Here is a 17207-nt window from a genome sequence, read left to right on the forward strand (position 1 = left end):
ACCTCCACCCGGGAGAGTGGGGACTTCATCAAGAAGTCTTCACACAGATTGTAAACCGTTGGGAACTGCCACAGGTGGACATGATGGCGTCCCGCCTCAACAAAAAGCTAAAAAAATATTGCGCCAGGTCACGGGACGCTCAGGCGATAGCTGTGGACGCACTAGTGACACCGTGGGTGTACCAGTCGGTTTATGTGTTCCCTCCTCTTCCTCTCATACCCAAGGTACTGAGGATAGTAAGAAAGAGAGGAGTAAGAACTATACTCATCGTTCCGGATTGGCCAAGAAGAACTTGGTACCCAGAACTACAAGAAATTATCTCAGAGGACCCATGGCCTCTGCCTCTCAGACAGGACCTGTTACAGCAGGGGCCCTGTCTGTTCCAAGACTTACCGTGGCTGCGTTTGACGGCATGGCGGTTGAACGCCGGATCCTAGCGGAAAAGGGCATTCTGGATGAAGTTATTCCTACGCTGATAAAGGCTAGGAAAGACGTGACAGCAAAACATTATCACCGTATATGGCGAAAATATGTTGCTTGGTGTGAGGCCAGGAAGGCCCCTACAGAGGAATTCCAGCTGGGTCGATTCCTGCACTTCCTACAGTCAGGAGTGACTATGGGCCTAAAATTAGGATCCATAAAGGTCCAGATTTCGGCCCTATCCATTTTCTTTCAAAAAGAACTGGCTTCACTGCCTGAAGTTCAGACGTTTGTTAAGGGAGTGCTGCATATTCAGCCCCCTTTTGTGCCTCCAGTGGCACCTTGGGATCTTAACGTGTTGTTGGATTTCCTGAAATCACACTGGTTTGAGCCACTTAAGACCGTGGAGCTAAAGTATCTCACGTGGAAGGTGGTCATGGTGTTGGCCTTGGCTTCAGCTAGGCGTGTGTCAGAATTGGCGGCCTTGTCATGTAAAAGCCCGTATCTGATCTTCCATATGGACAGGGCAGAATTGAGGACTCGTCCCCAATTTCTCCCAAAGGTGGTATCAGCGTTTCATTTGAACTAACCTATTGTGGTGCCTGCGGCTACTCGGGACTTGGAGGCTTCCAAGTTGCTGGACGTAGTCCGGGCTTTGAAAATCTATATAGCCAGGACGGCTGGAGTCAGGAAAACTGACTCGCTGTTTATCCTGCATGCACCCAACAAACTGGGTGCTCCGGCTTCAAAGCAAACTATTGCGCGCTGGATCTGTAACACGATTCAGCAAGCTCATTCTGCGGCAGGGTTACCGCATCCTAAATCGGTAAAAGCCCATTCCACAAGGAAGGTGGGCTCTTCTTGGGCGGCTGCCCGAGGGGTCTCGGCTTTACAGCTTTGCCGAGCTGCTACTTGGTCGGGTTCAAACACATTTGCTAAGTTCTACAAGTTTGATACTCTGGCTGAGGAGGACCTTGCCTTTGCTCATTTGGTGCTGCAGAGTCATCCGCACTCTCCCGCCCGTTTGGGAGCTTTGGTATAATCCCCATGGTCCTTACGGAGTTCCCAGCATCCACTAGGACGTCAGAGAAAATGAGAATTTACTCACCGGTAATTCTATTTCTCGTAGTCCGTAGTGGATGCTGGGCGCCCGTCCCAAGTGCGGACTCTCTGCAATACATGTATATAGTTATTGCTTAACTAAAGGGTTATTGTTATGAGCCATCTGTTACTGAGGCTTAGTTGTTGTTCATACTGTTAACTGGGTATGGTTATCACAAGTTGGACAGTGTGATTGGTGTGGCTGGTATGAGTCTTACCCTGGATTCCAAATCCTTTCCTTGTTGTGTCAGCTCTTCCGGGCACAGTTTCCTTAACTGAGGTCTGGAGGAGGGGCATAGAGGGAGGAGCCAGTGCACACCGGATAGTACCTAATCTTTCTTTTAGAGTGCCCAGTCTCCTGCGGAGCCCGTCTATTCCCCATGGTCCTTACGGAGTTCCCAGCATCCACTACGGACTACGAGAAATAGAATTACCGGTGAGTAAATTCTTATTTTTATTCTATTTTTTGTGTCCGTACAAATCATTTGCAGAGAAACATGCATACAAGAAATTCAGTTAATACATAACTCAATAAGGAAAAACATTTGTTGTTTTCAGGTTGCAAAGGCAGCGTTCCAACGTAACAATGACCCCTTAGATGCGGCTATATTCTACCTGGCTATGAAGAAGAAAGCGGTGATATGGGGGTTATATAGGTGAGAAACATTGCAAGTTTAATTACTTGTTTCTCCTGCAGGGTCCACAGGTTATCCACAGGATAAAAATTGAGATATGAGGTGGTGACAGCAGATTGACACCAACGATCAAAGCTTTTTGCCTTCCAGAATGCAACGGGCCAGTCCCCTAAATCCCAGCCTCCTGTCTCATGCAATTCAGTTTTTTGTTTGGTGTGGCAGGAGCCGGACCATGGTCAGTGGGCTCCCAGCCATAAAGTTTTTATAATTTTATTTTTATAGTCTTACTCTTTTTTTTTTTTTTTTTTTTTGAGCGATCTTTCTAAAAAGCATCTTATACGCACCTTAGAAAGAGTTGCTCCAACAACTCCCCGCCGGGTCGCGACAACACTTTCCCACATGTACAGTGCTGATTTGGTGGGCGTCTGTGTAGGATGTACTAGCAAGTCCAGCAGACATTACCAGGCTGTGGCCAGAGCACGGGGAGAATGTAAGGCATCTGTTCCGCCTAGCAGGGAAAATGTGAGACACAGTCACACTGTTTCGGGATGGAGACTACTGAACAGTCGCCGACGCGGCTGCCACCTAGGGTGCACCAGCGCTAGGCCTCAGGGATCATAGGCTCCAGGGGTTGTATGAGGCCGCGATCCCTAGGGTTGATGTCAGCAGTGGGGAGTAAGACTCTCCCCTGGGCACCCCTCCCCCCGGTTCATGACCAGTTTCCTCTGAGTTTCCCGCCATGAACTGATTTCCGACTTCTGTCTGAGACGCTGTGTATATAAAAGGACCCAGTCGCAGCATAGGCGGCTGAATAACTGGTGCGTTTGTGTTCTCTGTAGGTTCACGGGGCGGTTGTGTACACTAATAGTGTCTAGATACACTCAGCGTTCACTAACGTTTTGATCAATCCTGGAAGCTGGGTGAAGTCTACCTGTATCCCACTCTCCTGAGCTGGGTGATACAGCACTAAGTTTCTATCTACCATATAGTACGAATAGTTGGATACGTGCCTGATGCATATGAGTCTGTAAACTATTGCTGCTGTTTCTTCCACTGTGTGACTGAATATGTTTAAAGTCCTATATAAGGTAATGCAGTAATATGTTTCTCCTACATACTTGAAATGTATCTGTAGTTGAATATGTGCTCATATTCCTTATTATACTAATGTATAACCTGTGACTGATGGCTAGTGTGATTGCTGACTTTACTATTTTCTGTCAGTTTCTGTATAGTCTTTTGCTCAATGCTGGTGCAAAGCAGGGAGTGGTCGGACTGTATGTCACTTTAACAAGTTTTAAAGGGATTTCAGTCACAAATTGTGTAGTAACACTGTACAGGTGTGTGATTTATAATATCATGTCCAAGAGCGGCAAGGGTGAGGAGGATACACTCTCCACAACAGCACTAACACTCATTTCATGTTTGTTTGCAAAGCTGGGTTAAGCTCTCAGGATCTGGTTCAAAATGGATTATGTGCAAACTGTTTTAGTTTTCACCAAAGCCTCCTGAATAATCTAAGGCAGGCACAGGTTTCAAATGGGACCCCCATTGGCTACGTTTGCACAGATATTATCCAGTATAGCTGAGTGGATAATGCCAGCTCCTATACCAGGGATAGGTTACCCTATTAACCCATACATGCAACATTCCACCTGGGGTTTATCACATCCAGTACAGGAATCTGCAGCCTTTCAACAAAAAAAAGTCTGAAAGGCCGATGGAAAGTAAATCACACAGACATGAAACAACATCTTCACAGTCTACACATGTTTCAGAGGGGGACTCGTCGGAGGATGAGGACTCATCGAACTCTGGGTCTGCATACAGAGATGAGGATGAAGGTCTCAGCTCAGTTGACATACCTGAGCTAATTAGTGCTATGAAAGCCATTCTATCCTTATAGGAAGCAGCAGAGCCTTTGTTAAAATCTAAGGCACCTGTGTTTAAACGTCCCAAAACAGTTAGGACTGAATTTTCTGTTTCAGATCAGCTGATGGAAATTATGCAAGAGGCTTGAGTAACACCCAGTAAGAAATTTAGAATTCCAAATAAATGGAATTCTCATTATCCTCTTCCAGCTGGGGACTTTTTAAATAAAAAGGGAGGCGGCTCGCAAGGTAGATACGCATATCATTCTATTAGTGCGAAAATCTACATTACCTGTGCCTTCAACATCATTAAATGATGTCAAGGATAGGAAAATAGATGGTTTTCTAAAAAAAACATTTTATCATTGTATGGGGCAATCATAAGACCAGCCATGGCTTCAGCCTGGATGGCAAAAGCAGTGGCAGCTGGGCTGATGCATTGGATAATCTTTCATAGTTAAACAGTATTTTGGAGTCAGAAGCAAACTCCAAGAAAGTGACATTTCCTTACAGCCTGATGGTGTGGGCCTCCACTTGGGGGACCCCAGGGTGGGAGGCCAACTTTTTCATTTTGCACAATTCTAGCAGCAGTCTACCACAGATGCCTGGGTGCAAAAAGCGGTATCTCACGGTTATGCGTTTGCTTTCAAGAAACACCCTCCTCAAAGGTTTTTTTGTACCAGCCCATCTTTAGTGGAAACGAAGGCCAGGGGCAAGAGGCAGTTCAGAAGCTGCTTCATTCAGGAGTGATAATTCCAGTTCCTCCTGCGGAACGAGGACAAGGTTTTTATTCAAACCTGTTTCTAGTCCAGAAGCCAAATGGGTCTTTCCGGCCCATGCTCATTCTCAAAGTGCTGAGCAAGTACATTTGGGTGCCTCGGTTTCATATGGAAACTTTATGTTCCGTTACTTTGGCCATGGAGCCGTAGGATTTTATGGTATCCCTGGATATCCAGGATGCTTACCTATATGTTCCTATAGCACTGTCCCATCAGCGCTGTCTCAGGTTTGCTATCCTCCAGCAACATTTTCAGTTTTAGGCCCTACCATTTAGACTGGCCACAGCTCCCAGAGTATCACCCAAAATTATGGTGGTAATGGCAGCTTATCTCTGCCAGCAGGGGATAAGGATTTTTCTATACCTCGATGACTTATTAATCCTGGCACAATCTCCGGAATTGCTTTAGCGTCATCTGCAAATAGCTTGTTTGCAGAGACACGGTTGGCTCATAAATTGAGCAAAGTCGCCCTTTGTTCCGTCACAACGGATGACTCACTTATGGGCTGTGTTGAATTCGGGTCTTCAGAGAGTAATTTTTTCCTTAGAGCAGAATATCCAAAATTCAGTCAAGGATTCAGGAGCTGCTACACAGTCAAAGGGTATCCATTCACGCAGCAATGCGTGTGATGGGATTGATGGTGTCGACATTCGACATGCTGGAGTATGCTCCATTTCACTCGAGGCCTCTGCTACGTCTGATCCTTTCCAAATGGAATGATTTTCATCAGACAATAAAAACGCAGACTATGGTCCTTCCTCTGGAAGTAGGGAGGTCATAAGCCTGGTGGCTACAGACATCCCATCTGGACAAAGGGAGATCCTTTTGGATATCAGATTGGGAAATTCTGACAACAGATGCCAGTCTTCAGGGCTGGGGAGCATTTTCAGGAAGAAGTTGCTTCCAAGGAAGAAAGTTGTCTGCCAATTAATATATTGGAACTTCGGGCCATTTATATGGCACTCGTTCAGGCAAAGGACATTCTTCAGGCGAAACCAGTTCAAATACGCTCGGACAATGCAACAGCAGTAGCGTACCTCAATCATCAAGGAGGAACTCTCAGCCAAAAAGCAATGAAGTAGTTAAGCCGCGCGTTAAGGTGGGCAGAACTTCATCATCTAGCCTTGTCCGCAGTGTTTATTCCGGGAGTCCTAAACTGGGAAGCAGATTTTCTCAGTTGACATGCCATTCATGCAAATGAATGGGCTTTACAGCCGAGGTCTTCCAGACTCTAGTAGACAAGTGGGCGTTACCGGAGATATGTCTCATGGCGTCCCATTAGAACAACAAAGTTCCCGCATACGGGTCAAGAAGAAATGATCCCAAAGCGACCTTTGTGGATGCCCTGTCAGTGAGTTGGTCTTATAGACTTTTCAGAGTCCTAGCATTCCTTCAGGCAGGAATGGGCAAAGGTCTCTACCGGTGGCTTCCTTGAGAGTGCAGGTGTCGGCATTGACTGTATGTTTCCAAAAGAAAATTGCTAACCTACAGGATGTTCGTACGTTCTTCCAGGGAATGCTTCACATCCAACGTCCCTTTGTTACTCCTGCAGTGCCTAGGTATTTAAATTTAGTCCTAAAGGCGCTTCAAGTTACTCCATTTGAACCACTAAAGCAAGTGGACCTAAAATGGTTGACAGCTAAAGCTCTCTTTCTACTGGCTATTGCTTCAGCTAGAAGAGTTTCAGATTTAGGGGCATTATTATGTCGCCCTCCTTTTCTGATTTTTCATACAGATAGAGAGGTTCTTAGAACCAAATCTGGTTATCTTCCTAAAATGGTGTCTAAATTCCATTTTAACGAAGAAATTGTAGTCCCGGCCTTCCAAGGGCCAGACCTTTCTCCGGGAGATGTATCATTGGACGTAGTCTGTGCCTTAAGGATCTACGTGCTCGTACCAGTGCCATCATTCTCTACAGATTTCACAAGAGAGGATGACCTGCTGACAAGCAGACACTGGCAAGGTGGCTTCGGTTGACGATTTCAGAAGCATATTCTCAAGCTGTTCTCCCGGTTCTGGATAATGTCTCTGCTCACTCTACTCGTAAGGTAGGACCGTCATGGGTAGCACAACGTGGTGCTACAGCTGAACAGATATGTAAGGCAGCCACATGATCTTCCATTAACACAATCATTAGACATTAGATCTTCCATTAACACATTCATTAGACATTATGCCTCTCAGGATGCTGAATTCTGGCGAAGGATTCTCCCAGTCCAATCAGAAGCGTCCCCACCACTAAATTTGCTTTGGGACATCCCAATGGATATCCTGTGGTCCCTGCAGGAAAAATATTCGTTATGGTAGACTTACCGTTGATAATCTCTATTTCTACAGTATCCACAGGGATCCCACCCTGACGCACCTGATTTGAGGATCCTTTCACCTACTAACCTCTTCTTTCTTGTACGGAAGGGTGTGCATGTGTGTTGTTCTGGCCTGATTAGGGCTCTCTATGATGCTGCTGCGTTGAGCTTTGGAAAACATCTGAATTGCCTGAGCCAGGAGGGGATATAGGGGACTGGCCCTTTGCATTCTGGTGGGCCGAAAGCTTTGATCGTTAGTGCCAATCCGCTGTCGCTACCTCATATCCCAATGTTTATCCTGTGGATACTGTGGAGTTATATAAATATAGTTACCAACGGTAAGTCTACCGTAACTATTATTTGTGTGCCCAAAACGTGTTTAATGCAGTGCCGGTATATGAATTTTTATTTTTATTTTTTAAATATACTAAACTTTGTATTTCAAACAGTCATACTAATCTTTCTGGTCAGAAATGTGCTTTTCAATCTAGATTTTGTCTGGTATTAGTTATTTGAAAGGATGTAGGTAGTGTGAACAAAAAAAAATGCTAAATGCTTAGTTATTTCATAAAGTTAAAAACTGTTGTGAAAATATAATTTTCTTGTTCTTAAAACAATGTTAAACTGACATTTATAATAGTATCGTTAGAATTTGGCTTACAGCATTTATTTGATGTATGGTGCGATTTTGCTGAATCTGTTGCATTTAAATATTTCCCTCTACAGTAAATTACTCCAGCCTTGTCATGTATGTGCCTTAGACAAGAATAATTGGTAGCTTTGTGGTATAGTTCTATGCTTCCTCTGGCTCAGCCAAGTAGTACATTTGCTTACTGTAAATTTATGTAAATGATCCAGATGCTTGGGTTAAAATATTTAGCACATATCTTTGGCATTTAATGTAATTTATGTTTTGTGTGTTCTGCATTTTGGGATGAATGGTAATCACAGGTGTCTATACTTCTTTATTCTGTTTAATGTTCTAGGTCTCAGAAAGAAGCAAAAATGACTCAGTTTTTTGGGCACAACTTCAGTGAAGAGAGATGGAGGAAAGCGGCTCTGAAGAATGCGTTCTCCCTGCTCGGCAAACAGCGCTTTGAGCACTCTGCCGCTTTCTTTCTCCTAGCTGGATCCCTTAAGGATGCTGTGGAGGTTTGAAAAACTTATGACTTACATGCAATAAGGAGTACATTCATACTTTACGATCCAGGCTTTTATGAATAAAATAATTGATTTAGGAAGTTTACATTTAAAATATGAATGTTGCATGAACATGGAAAATGTTGATTTGCATTCCTTTTTCATCCATGTTTGGGGACACTGCAATGACATAGGATAGTGTGGGTCCACTCAGGAGATAATTCACTAAAAAAACAGGTTTTAGGCTCTGCGCCCCCCCCCCCCCCCCCCCCCACACACACACACACACTACCCCTCCCCTCTATAGTACCTTCTCATTCCACATGGACTTCATTTTAATTTTCTATCAAAGCCATATGGAGTAAGACAACAAGAAAATAATATAAAAAAAGGCCTGAACCCTTAGGAATAATACAAACAAACAACATCAAAGTAGAAAACAATATGGAGGGTGCGCTTTGTCCCCCAGCTGAATTAAGAGGAAGGTATTTTACTGTGAGTACCAAAATCAAGTGTTTCTAATGTCTAATATATGTCTTTGCAGGTTTGTCTTGAAAAATTACATGACATTCAGCTTGCTCTGGTGATATCCAGGCTGTATGAATCTGAATTTGAAAAATCTTCATCTTATAAATCTATTTTGCAAAAGAGAGTGCTAGGAATAGAGTCACCTGGCAGAGAGCCCACTCTGTCCTCTGTGCACCCAGACCCTTTTGTGCGAAGCATGACCTACTGGATTCTGGAGGATTACAGGCGAGCCCTGGAAACGCTGCTGACGCAGCTGGTTAGAGAAGACGGTAAATTCTTGTCATTATTGTATTTTTTTATTTTTTATTAGCTAAATATATTGCTAATGTTTCCATAGTGCTTAATGACATTAAATGGAGCCAATTATTGGCTGAAAATCATACAGCAATACAAAAAAGGGAAGGGTCATCCACATTTTAATATTGATGCTCTTTGAATACTAAACTAAAGCCACTTGTTTTAGTTTCAGCACTTTGTTGTAGTGTTTCTGTGGCATTGCACTCAAGACAGCTTAAATCTGTATGAAACAAACTAATGAGATAACATTAGCATGTGGCCAGAGGATATAGATACAGTATGTAGCCTTGTAGGTTGAACTGTAGAATAGGGCTATATGCATAACAATGAGGATGACTGTAGTATAATAGTAGGTGTTCTACACTAGATACAGGTTGGTAATTGACTCTCTGGGAAGTTGAGGTTTGTACAGTAAATGATAGTTAGATTTTGATTGGTTACTATGAGTAAACCCTACATTTTTCATTTGTAGAAGATGCAGTGTCTTTTATATCCTGCGTAGCTGCTTATATTGGAACGGAGTGCCTGATTCAGAGATGTACAGATGTGTTCTCTTGCATCTACTCTTAATATGCCACGCAGCGCAAGATGCCTTGTGTGAGTCAGGTCCCATGCAACTCTGCTACGTATGTGTGCGACTGAGTCTGTATACAGAACTTTGCACGGAAAAAAGCTGCAGCCGCTTCATTGTAGTACTCTGTATACAGATTCAGAGTCGCATACAGATATGCAAGTGTTATGTATAATACTTGTTGTAAAGGCGTGCCAAGGACAGTGTCTGCATCTTCCGATGCTTATTTACTGGCCTCTGCAGCAGAGATGAGGCAGCCATTCTGTGTAGACTTATACCCCTTTCACATCGCACTAAAAACCCGGTATCGACACGGCATATTGCCGTGTCGAAACGGGTCCGTGTGCGATGTGAAAGGTCCTTTGGTGAATTAGCGGGTCGCCTGACCTGGTAATTCAACCCGGTAAAAAAGAAGGGTTATTACCGGGTTGATTACCGGGTCAGGTGCAGTGTGAATGGGAGCCGTTCCGATGCGACACGGCTCCCATTCACAGCATAGGCAGAGGCGGCGCAGGAGATGAGCTCATCTCCCGGCGCCGCCTCCGCCCCTGCTGCACCCTCCGCTGCTATGGCAACCGACCCGGTATATTGCCGGGTCGGAAAGCCAGCAACAGAGCGCAAATGCCGGATCCCACCCGGTAAGTACACGTTTCTCTTACCGGGTAGGATCCGGCTTTTGCGATCTGAATGCAGCATTAGGCTCACTCCGATGCCTTACACGGCAATAGATCATCGCAATAGTGATCCAGTGCGTTGTCTGAATCAGGCCCCGAGCTTCTGTGTGGGTAGTTTGATTTATTTTTTAACAAAATTGTTTTGATCTTCACTGAACTATAATATAGTTGATCCTCCTACACATCACCAAATATGTTTTTTTTTATTTAGCTCCAGGGTAGTTATATTTATAAGGATAATTAAACCATGTCTGGCTTTTCATGTAACAGCATTAGTAGCAAGCACATTACAAATCATTTGATTCTGTATTGCTTTAATATATTATACATGAAATTGGGTTTTTGGTTTTGTTTTAGTTTGCAGTACATGTTGAGTCTCCCATATCCAAATGCTTTCGGACGTGATGTATTTTGGATTTAAAATGTTTCCACATTTAGGAATATGTGCATACCATGATTAGATATTTTGGGGATGGGACTGAAATCTAAACATGATATGCATTTATGTTTCATACGCACCTTATACACATTGCCTGAAGATCATTTTGTACACTATTTTTAAGAATTTTGTGCATGAAACAAAGGCTGTGTACGCTGAACCATCATAGAGCAATGCTCCAACTATCTCAATAATTGCTCAATACATTATCGGATTTTGTATCATTTCGGATAATGGATACTCAACCTGTGCTGGTGGTTTTTCTTTATGCATTACAGTGTGTGCAGTTTGACATTGTTGTTTGTATAACAGATGATACCTGGAGCTTGTCCTCAAGTTGTGATCCATCAGTCTTCAATTTCTACAATTTTCTAAGAACACACCCTATGATATTGAGACGACATTTTGAAGCTTCTGAGTCCTCTTCTACGAAGCTGCATCTCTCTATTGAAAATGGTTTGGCTGACAAAATTAACCTTGGTGAAAGGAGGTTGTTCTTTACCACTGCACATGCTCATTTAAAAGCTGGATGTCCAATGTTGGCACTTGAAGTAATATCAAAAATGCCCAAGGTAGTAAAACGGTCAAAACCACTGCTTCGGACTTCAAGTTTCATGGATACAAGCAAGGTGACCACACCATTGTCTCCCTTGCTGGAAGAGAAGAAAGACTTGGCCTGTAATTTTGATTGGGCAAGCCCTGTGGTCAATGGTGTATCCGACTTGTCTTCAGAGAAGCAGTCAAGCTCTGCCCTTTCATTTGACTTTAGCCAGTCCTCAATGGTAATTGAGGACGAGCCTTTGGAATTAACCTGGGATAGTGATCCTGATGAATCGGAAGAATCTGGTTTATCAATGAAGGATTTACAGCACTCACAAAGCACAGAAAGTGTTCTACCTGGGGCAACCATGACTACATACTCAGAATCTACGAGCACTGATGAAAATGATGTTCTGAGTCCCTCAGAAGATGTGATTGCTGCACAGTTAAAATTTAGAGCATGCCTTAAGATTCTCACTGGTGAACTACGGACGTTATCCACTGGTTATGAAGTTGATGGTGGCAAGCTGAGATATCAGCTGTATAGTTGGTTGGAAAGAGCAGTTGTTTCTCTTCAAAAGATTTGTGATTACAATGCTAATCTGGAAGAGCTGAAGCCTGCAGCAGCTGATGGATATTCTTATGAAGACAGCTCCGATAATTCCTATGACCAAGCAAATCCAAAGCAGAGGAATGAACTTCTTCAGAGACGTCAATGGCTGCTAAAATTCCAGTCGCTATTAAGGATGTTCCTGAGCTTCTGTGTGCTCCATGGGTCTCATGGTGGTGGCCTGGCCTCTGTACGAATGGAATTAATATTGCTTCTGCAAGAATCTCAGCAGGTATTTTTTTTTATTTTTTAAATGAGATCTACAAATGTGTCTTAATACACTATCGCTGCATTCGCATCAAACATCCTTTCTCATCAGGTCCCCTGCTACTCTGCTTGCACCAAGCGTCTTTTTCGCTCTAGTGTGTGTTTTAATTGCATTGTGATGTGACAAAACTACTTGCAACTGCATGGATTCATTTTATATACATCACTTGTATATCTGCGTGCGACCAACAGGGATATCCATTTACCCGCGGTACATTACCACAGGTAACGATATCACCTGGGGCAATCCTATTAGCCTCGATAAGCCTGCATGAGCTGGCTCGGGTAGGCGAAACCAAAACTCTGGAAACAGACCTGTTTTCATATGAAAACATGGCTATTTCTACCGAAAACACACAAGTTTCACTGAACCTGTGTGTTTTCGGGAGGAAAGCTATTTTTTTTTATAGGCCATCCAAATTGGATAGCCTATAAATAAAAAAATAAAAATATTGGTGAAACATCGGAAAACAGTTTTTCGCACCCAATGTTGGTTCACCTCGAATTGGATATCCACCTAAGTCTGAATCTGTCATTATTATAGGTTGTATGTTCTGTTCTGTTTGATGGGCTTTAAGTGATGAGTCATTTTTTCCCTTACATATACTATTCAGATGTTTATTTGCATCATATTAAGTCAATAACTTATTTCTTTTCTTTTTTTTCTTTTTTTTAAGGATTGTGTAGTGATTTCCAATCCTCAGACAGAGCAGACTTCAATTCCACTTCTGTTTGCTTGCACAGCTAGTGCCAAAATTGTTGTGGCCAACCCTTTACTGCATCTCACCAACTTAACCCATGATATATTACACGCCATAGTGAAACTCGATTCACCCCCTCATCCCGATGTCCGCCATAACAAGGTAAGCGGTCATTGACCTTAAATAGATTAAATTAATTAGAATAGATTAGATTGCAAAATTTGTCTTTAGCATTTGAAAAAATGGGCCTGATTTATACAAGTGCAAATTGCAGTAATGTGCAGAGGTTTCTATTGCTTTCTTCCAGATTTACGTAATGCATACTCTAGCTGCATCCCTTTCTGCTTGTATCTATCAGTGTCTTTGTGGAGGACAAGCCAACAGGTACAGCACATATGTATATAGCTATGTTGTGTAAACATTTCCTAATTTTAAATGTTTTTAGTATGATACATTAAGACATTAACCAACACTGTTTAGGCAACTGCCTCTGTATCCTACATTTATATAAATATAAGCAATATACAGCCTATAATCTGTAATAGCTACTAATAATATTCTACAGTCTTTCCGTTATCCTGCTTTAAACTGTGGTGCCCAAGTAGTCGATGATGGGGCATTGACCAGTACACTGCAAATGGTGCTAAGTGCTAATGTACCAACACTGGCCTCTGGGGGTAATTCTGAGTTGATCGCAGCAGGAACTTTGTTAGCAGTTGGGCAAAACCATGTGCACTGCAGAGGAGGCAGATATAACATGTGCAGAGAGAGTTAGATTTGGGTGGGTTATATTGTTTCTGTGCAGGGTAAATACTGGCTGCTTTATTTTTACACTGCAATTTAGATTGCAGATTGAACACACTCCACCCAAATCTAACTCTCTCTGCACATGTTATATCTGCCTCCCCTGCAGTGCACATGGTTTTGCCCAACTGCTAACAAAGTTCCTGCTGCGATCAACTCAGAATTACCCCCACTGTCTCCTGACAGCTCACGTGGAATGCTGTTCCACGTAGTTTTATCAGGTCCAGTGAACACTGCGCTATCGGTGGCACCTCTTGCTCCCTCGCTGCACTTCTGTGGTCGCTGGGGGACTATTTATGTCCAGTTATCTTGATCTACACTCTATTTGCTGGATAAGGGAATGGTAGGGGGATGAGATCTTGTCTTCTTGGGATGTAATGGCCTCACGATAACGGTCTTCAATTTAAGTTATTTTCATCCCTGTAGAGAGAGAGAGATTTTATAAGAAGTTTACTAAAGTCTGGGCACCCGTGACCTAAAGCATATAATTGTTGTTGCAAGTCTTTGGTGTAATTTATTTTTTATTTTTTTCAGTTCCTCTTTGCCAACGAATCCATTTACAGGCATGGTGTACCAAAGTGTGCTGCTTATCCAAAGGCAACCACTGAGAACAACAAGCTTGGATGAAGCAGTGATACCAAACACCTCTCCCACTCACTGGCCAGGTAATTATTTTACACCTCTCCTGCTCTTTGGCCAGGTAATTATTTTATACCTCACTCGCTCACTAACTAGGTAATTACACCCACTTAATTGCTAAGTAACGCTTAGCCCTTTACCCCTTTTCCTGTCATCTACGTAACATCAAGGCCTCCTGTTATAATGGTGCTTTTATGTTGCTGGTGTTCTTTGCAGTTTAGCATTTCAGTTACCTGGGAGATTTTTGGCTCCCAGGCAAGTGGGGGGCAGGTGTATTTCTTTCAGGGATTGCCATGACCTTGCATCATCATAGTTCACCTATGACTGTCAAGAAACTCGCACCTCGCGGCTAATTAAATTGATCCTTTTTCTGTCAAAATAATGTTTTACTTATAGACATAAACAGGATTGTCATAACACATGGTATTAAACATTTACACATGCTTTGCCAGATAAATGTTTTTAATTACAAAATATGGAACAAAAAAAAAATCAAATAAAAAATGTGATTTAGAACAGCAAGTAAAACCAAACAAACATGTTCTTCCGGTTTATTTTTATCATGGTTTATGCATGCACATATCAGATTATTGTTATTATTATTATTACATTTTATTTATAAGGCGCCACAAGTGTTTCGCAGCGCCGTACAAAGGACAGTACAGGGAGACAAAACATAGCAATACAGTAAATAAATAACAGAAATAGGAGTACAGGTAAAAAGAGCACCACACATTCTCAAGACATAATACAGCTAAGATGTAAGTATTGAGGGAGTGATCATCGTACTACTAGGGGCTGGTGGCCATAGATGGAGATGAGCCTTTACCAGCAGGAGAGAAAGCGGGTAAAGATGGTCATTGAGTAGGGAAGAGCTGCTAGTGAAATGTTTCGCGATGAGGGCTAAGATAACAAGAGGAAAGAGGGCCCTGCTCTTAAGAGCTAACAATCTAGTGGGGAGGGGCGACAGACCGATGACAAGAGGTGCAAGCAAGCGGGAGGTAGCCTGATGGCAGTATGCAAGCAAAGCGGAGATGTTCATGGCATGAGGCAGGGGGTGGAGGTGCGGCCTCAGGACTGGGTTATGCATCGGGAGGGTATGCTTTCATGAATAGGTGGGTTTTTAGTGCCCGTTTGAAGCTTTGCAAGGTCGGGGAGAGTCTAATGGAGCGGGGGAGTGCGTTCCACTGAAGGGGTGCAGCACGGCCATAGTCTTGAACACGAGCATGTGAAGCAGTGACCAGGGCGGTGGAGAGGCGGCGGTCATTGGCTGACTGTAGCAGGCGGGAGGGAGTATAAAGGGAGAAGGAGGTTGGAGATGTAGTGAGCAGTGGAATTAGAGATGGCCTTGTATGTGAGGGATTGATAGGAGATATGTTAGGAGGAGATGTGCAGTTTTTTGCCCTATATGTTAGAAGACTAATTATGTGAAAAAAGTCGACTAAAGGATGATGAGGGCATTTTCTAAAACAAATGTCTTTGTTCCAAAAAGCAGTATAGGATTATCTTCAGTAGAGTAAACGTTATTCCTGAGGAAACAGAAAAAGTGTAAAAAGCGTTTAGAACTTCACTTACACTCCTATATTGGTCTGGTAACATAGGAACAGAGAATTTGATGGCAGACAAGAACCACTTGGCCCATCTAGTCTACCCCTTTTGTACCATATTTTTACCCCAAACCTTATCTGATCCTTATTTCTTTGTGAGGATATCCTTGTGTCTATCCCATGCATGTTTAAATTGCTCTACTGTATTAGCCTCTACCACCTCTGATCATAGCCCCCGTCTGTTTTCTTGTAAATCGACACAAAGCTTTGTAACGCTATGAAATCAGAAATTACACAAAAAACAATCGTACACAAAGTAGAACAAACACAGATGAAGAACACTGAGGTAGTAATTTCAAGTGTGTTAATGCCTTACACACCCACAGGCCTAGAAAGCAAGTTTTGTATGCCTCACTCATATCTTGAGTAGCCCTAGTATTTTCACACTACTCACATAATGGCCAAGTATGGTTGTTGTACTTTCTCTAACGTCCTAGTGGATGCTGGGGACTCCGTCAGGACCATGGGGAATAGCGGCTCCGCAGGAGACAGGGCACAAAAGCAAGCTTTTAGGATCACATGGTGTGTACTGGCTCCTCCCCCTATGACCCTCCTCCAAGCCTCTGTTAGGTTTTTGTGCCCGTCCGAGAAGGGTGCAATCTAGGTGGCTCTCTTAAAGAGTTGCTTAGAAAAAGTTTTTAGGTTCTTTATTTTCAGTGAGTCCTGCTGGCAACAGGCTCACTGCATCGAGGGACTTAGGGGAGAGAATTTCAACTCACCTGCGTGCAGGATGGATTGGATTCTTAGGCTACTGGACACCATTAGCTTCAGAGGGAGTCGGAACACAGGTCTCGCCCTGGGGTTCGTCCCGGAGCCGCGCCGCCGACCCCCTTGCAGATGCTGAAGATTGAAGAGGTCCGGAACCAGGCGGCAGAAGACTTTTCAGTCTTCCTCAGGTAGCGCACAGCACTGCAGCTGTGCGCCATTGTCTGTCAGCACACTTCCCACAGCGATCATGGAGGGTGCAGGGCGCGGGGGGGGGGCGCCCTGGCAGCAATGTAGAATACCTGTATGGCGAAAAATACATCACATATAGCCCTTGAGGCTATATGGATGTATTTAACCCCTGCCAGACTTCACAATCTCCGGAGAAGAAGCCCGCCGAAAAGGGGGCGGGGCCTATTCTCCTCAGCACACAGCGCCATTTTCCCTCACAGAAAGGCTGAGGGGAAGGCTCCCAGGCTCTCCCCTGCACTGCACTACAGAAACAGGGTTAAAACAGAGAGGGGGGGCACTGATTTGGCGATATACATATATATTAAATGCTATATGGGAGGA

The 17207-nt window shown here is 43.5% G+C and overlaps 1 protein-coding gene across 4 annotated transcripts in view; it reads left to right on the forward strand.

Moving 5' to 3' along the window:
* Nucleotides 1-17207, forward strand: part of DMXL1 (Dmx like 1) — a 444894-nt gene that overhangs the window by 299793 nt on the left and 127894 nt on the right. For all 4 annotated transcript variants that reach the window (XM_063964182.1, XM_063964179.1, XM_063964181.1 and 1 more), the window contains exons 21-27: nucleotides 2080-2177; nucleotides 8099-8264; nucleotides 8797-9049; nucleotides 11074-12143; nucleotides 12856-13041; nucleotides 13187-13263; nucleotides 14218-14348. In XM_063964182.1, the coding sequence (XP_063820252.1) occupies nucleotides 2080-2177; nucleotides 8099-8264; nucleotides 8797-9049; nucleotides 11074-12143; nucleotides 12856-13041; nucleotides 13187-13263; nucleotides 14218-14348 (1981 nt within the window). The remainder of the gene's footprint in view (nucleotides 1-2079; nucleotides 2178-8098; nucleotides 8265-8796; nucleotides 9050-11073; nucleotides 12144-12855; nucleotides 13042-13186; nucleotides 13264-14217; nucleotides 14349-17207) is intronic.

The sequence above is a fragment of the Pseudophryne corroboree genome, chromosome 1, assembly GCF_028390025.1.
Source record: "Pseudophryne corroboree isolate aPseCor3 chromosome 1, aPseCor3.hap2, whole genome shotgun sequence".
NCBI classification, from domain to species: Eukaryota; Metazoa; Chordata; class Amphibia; order Anura; family Myobatrachidae; genus Pseudophryne; species Pseudophryne corroboree.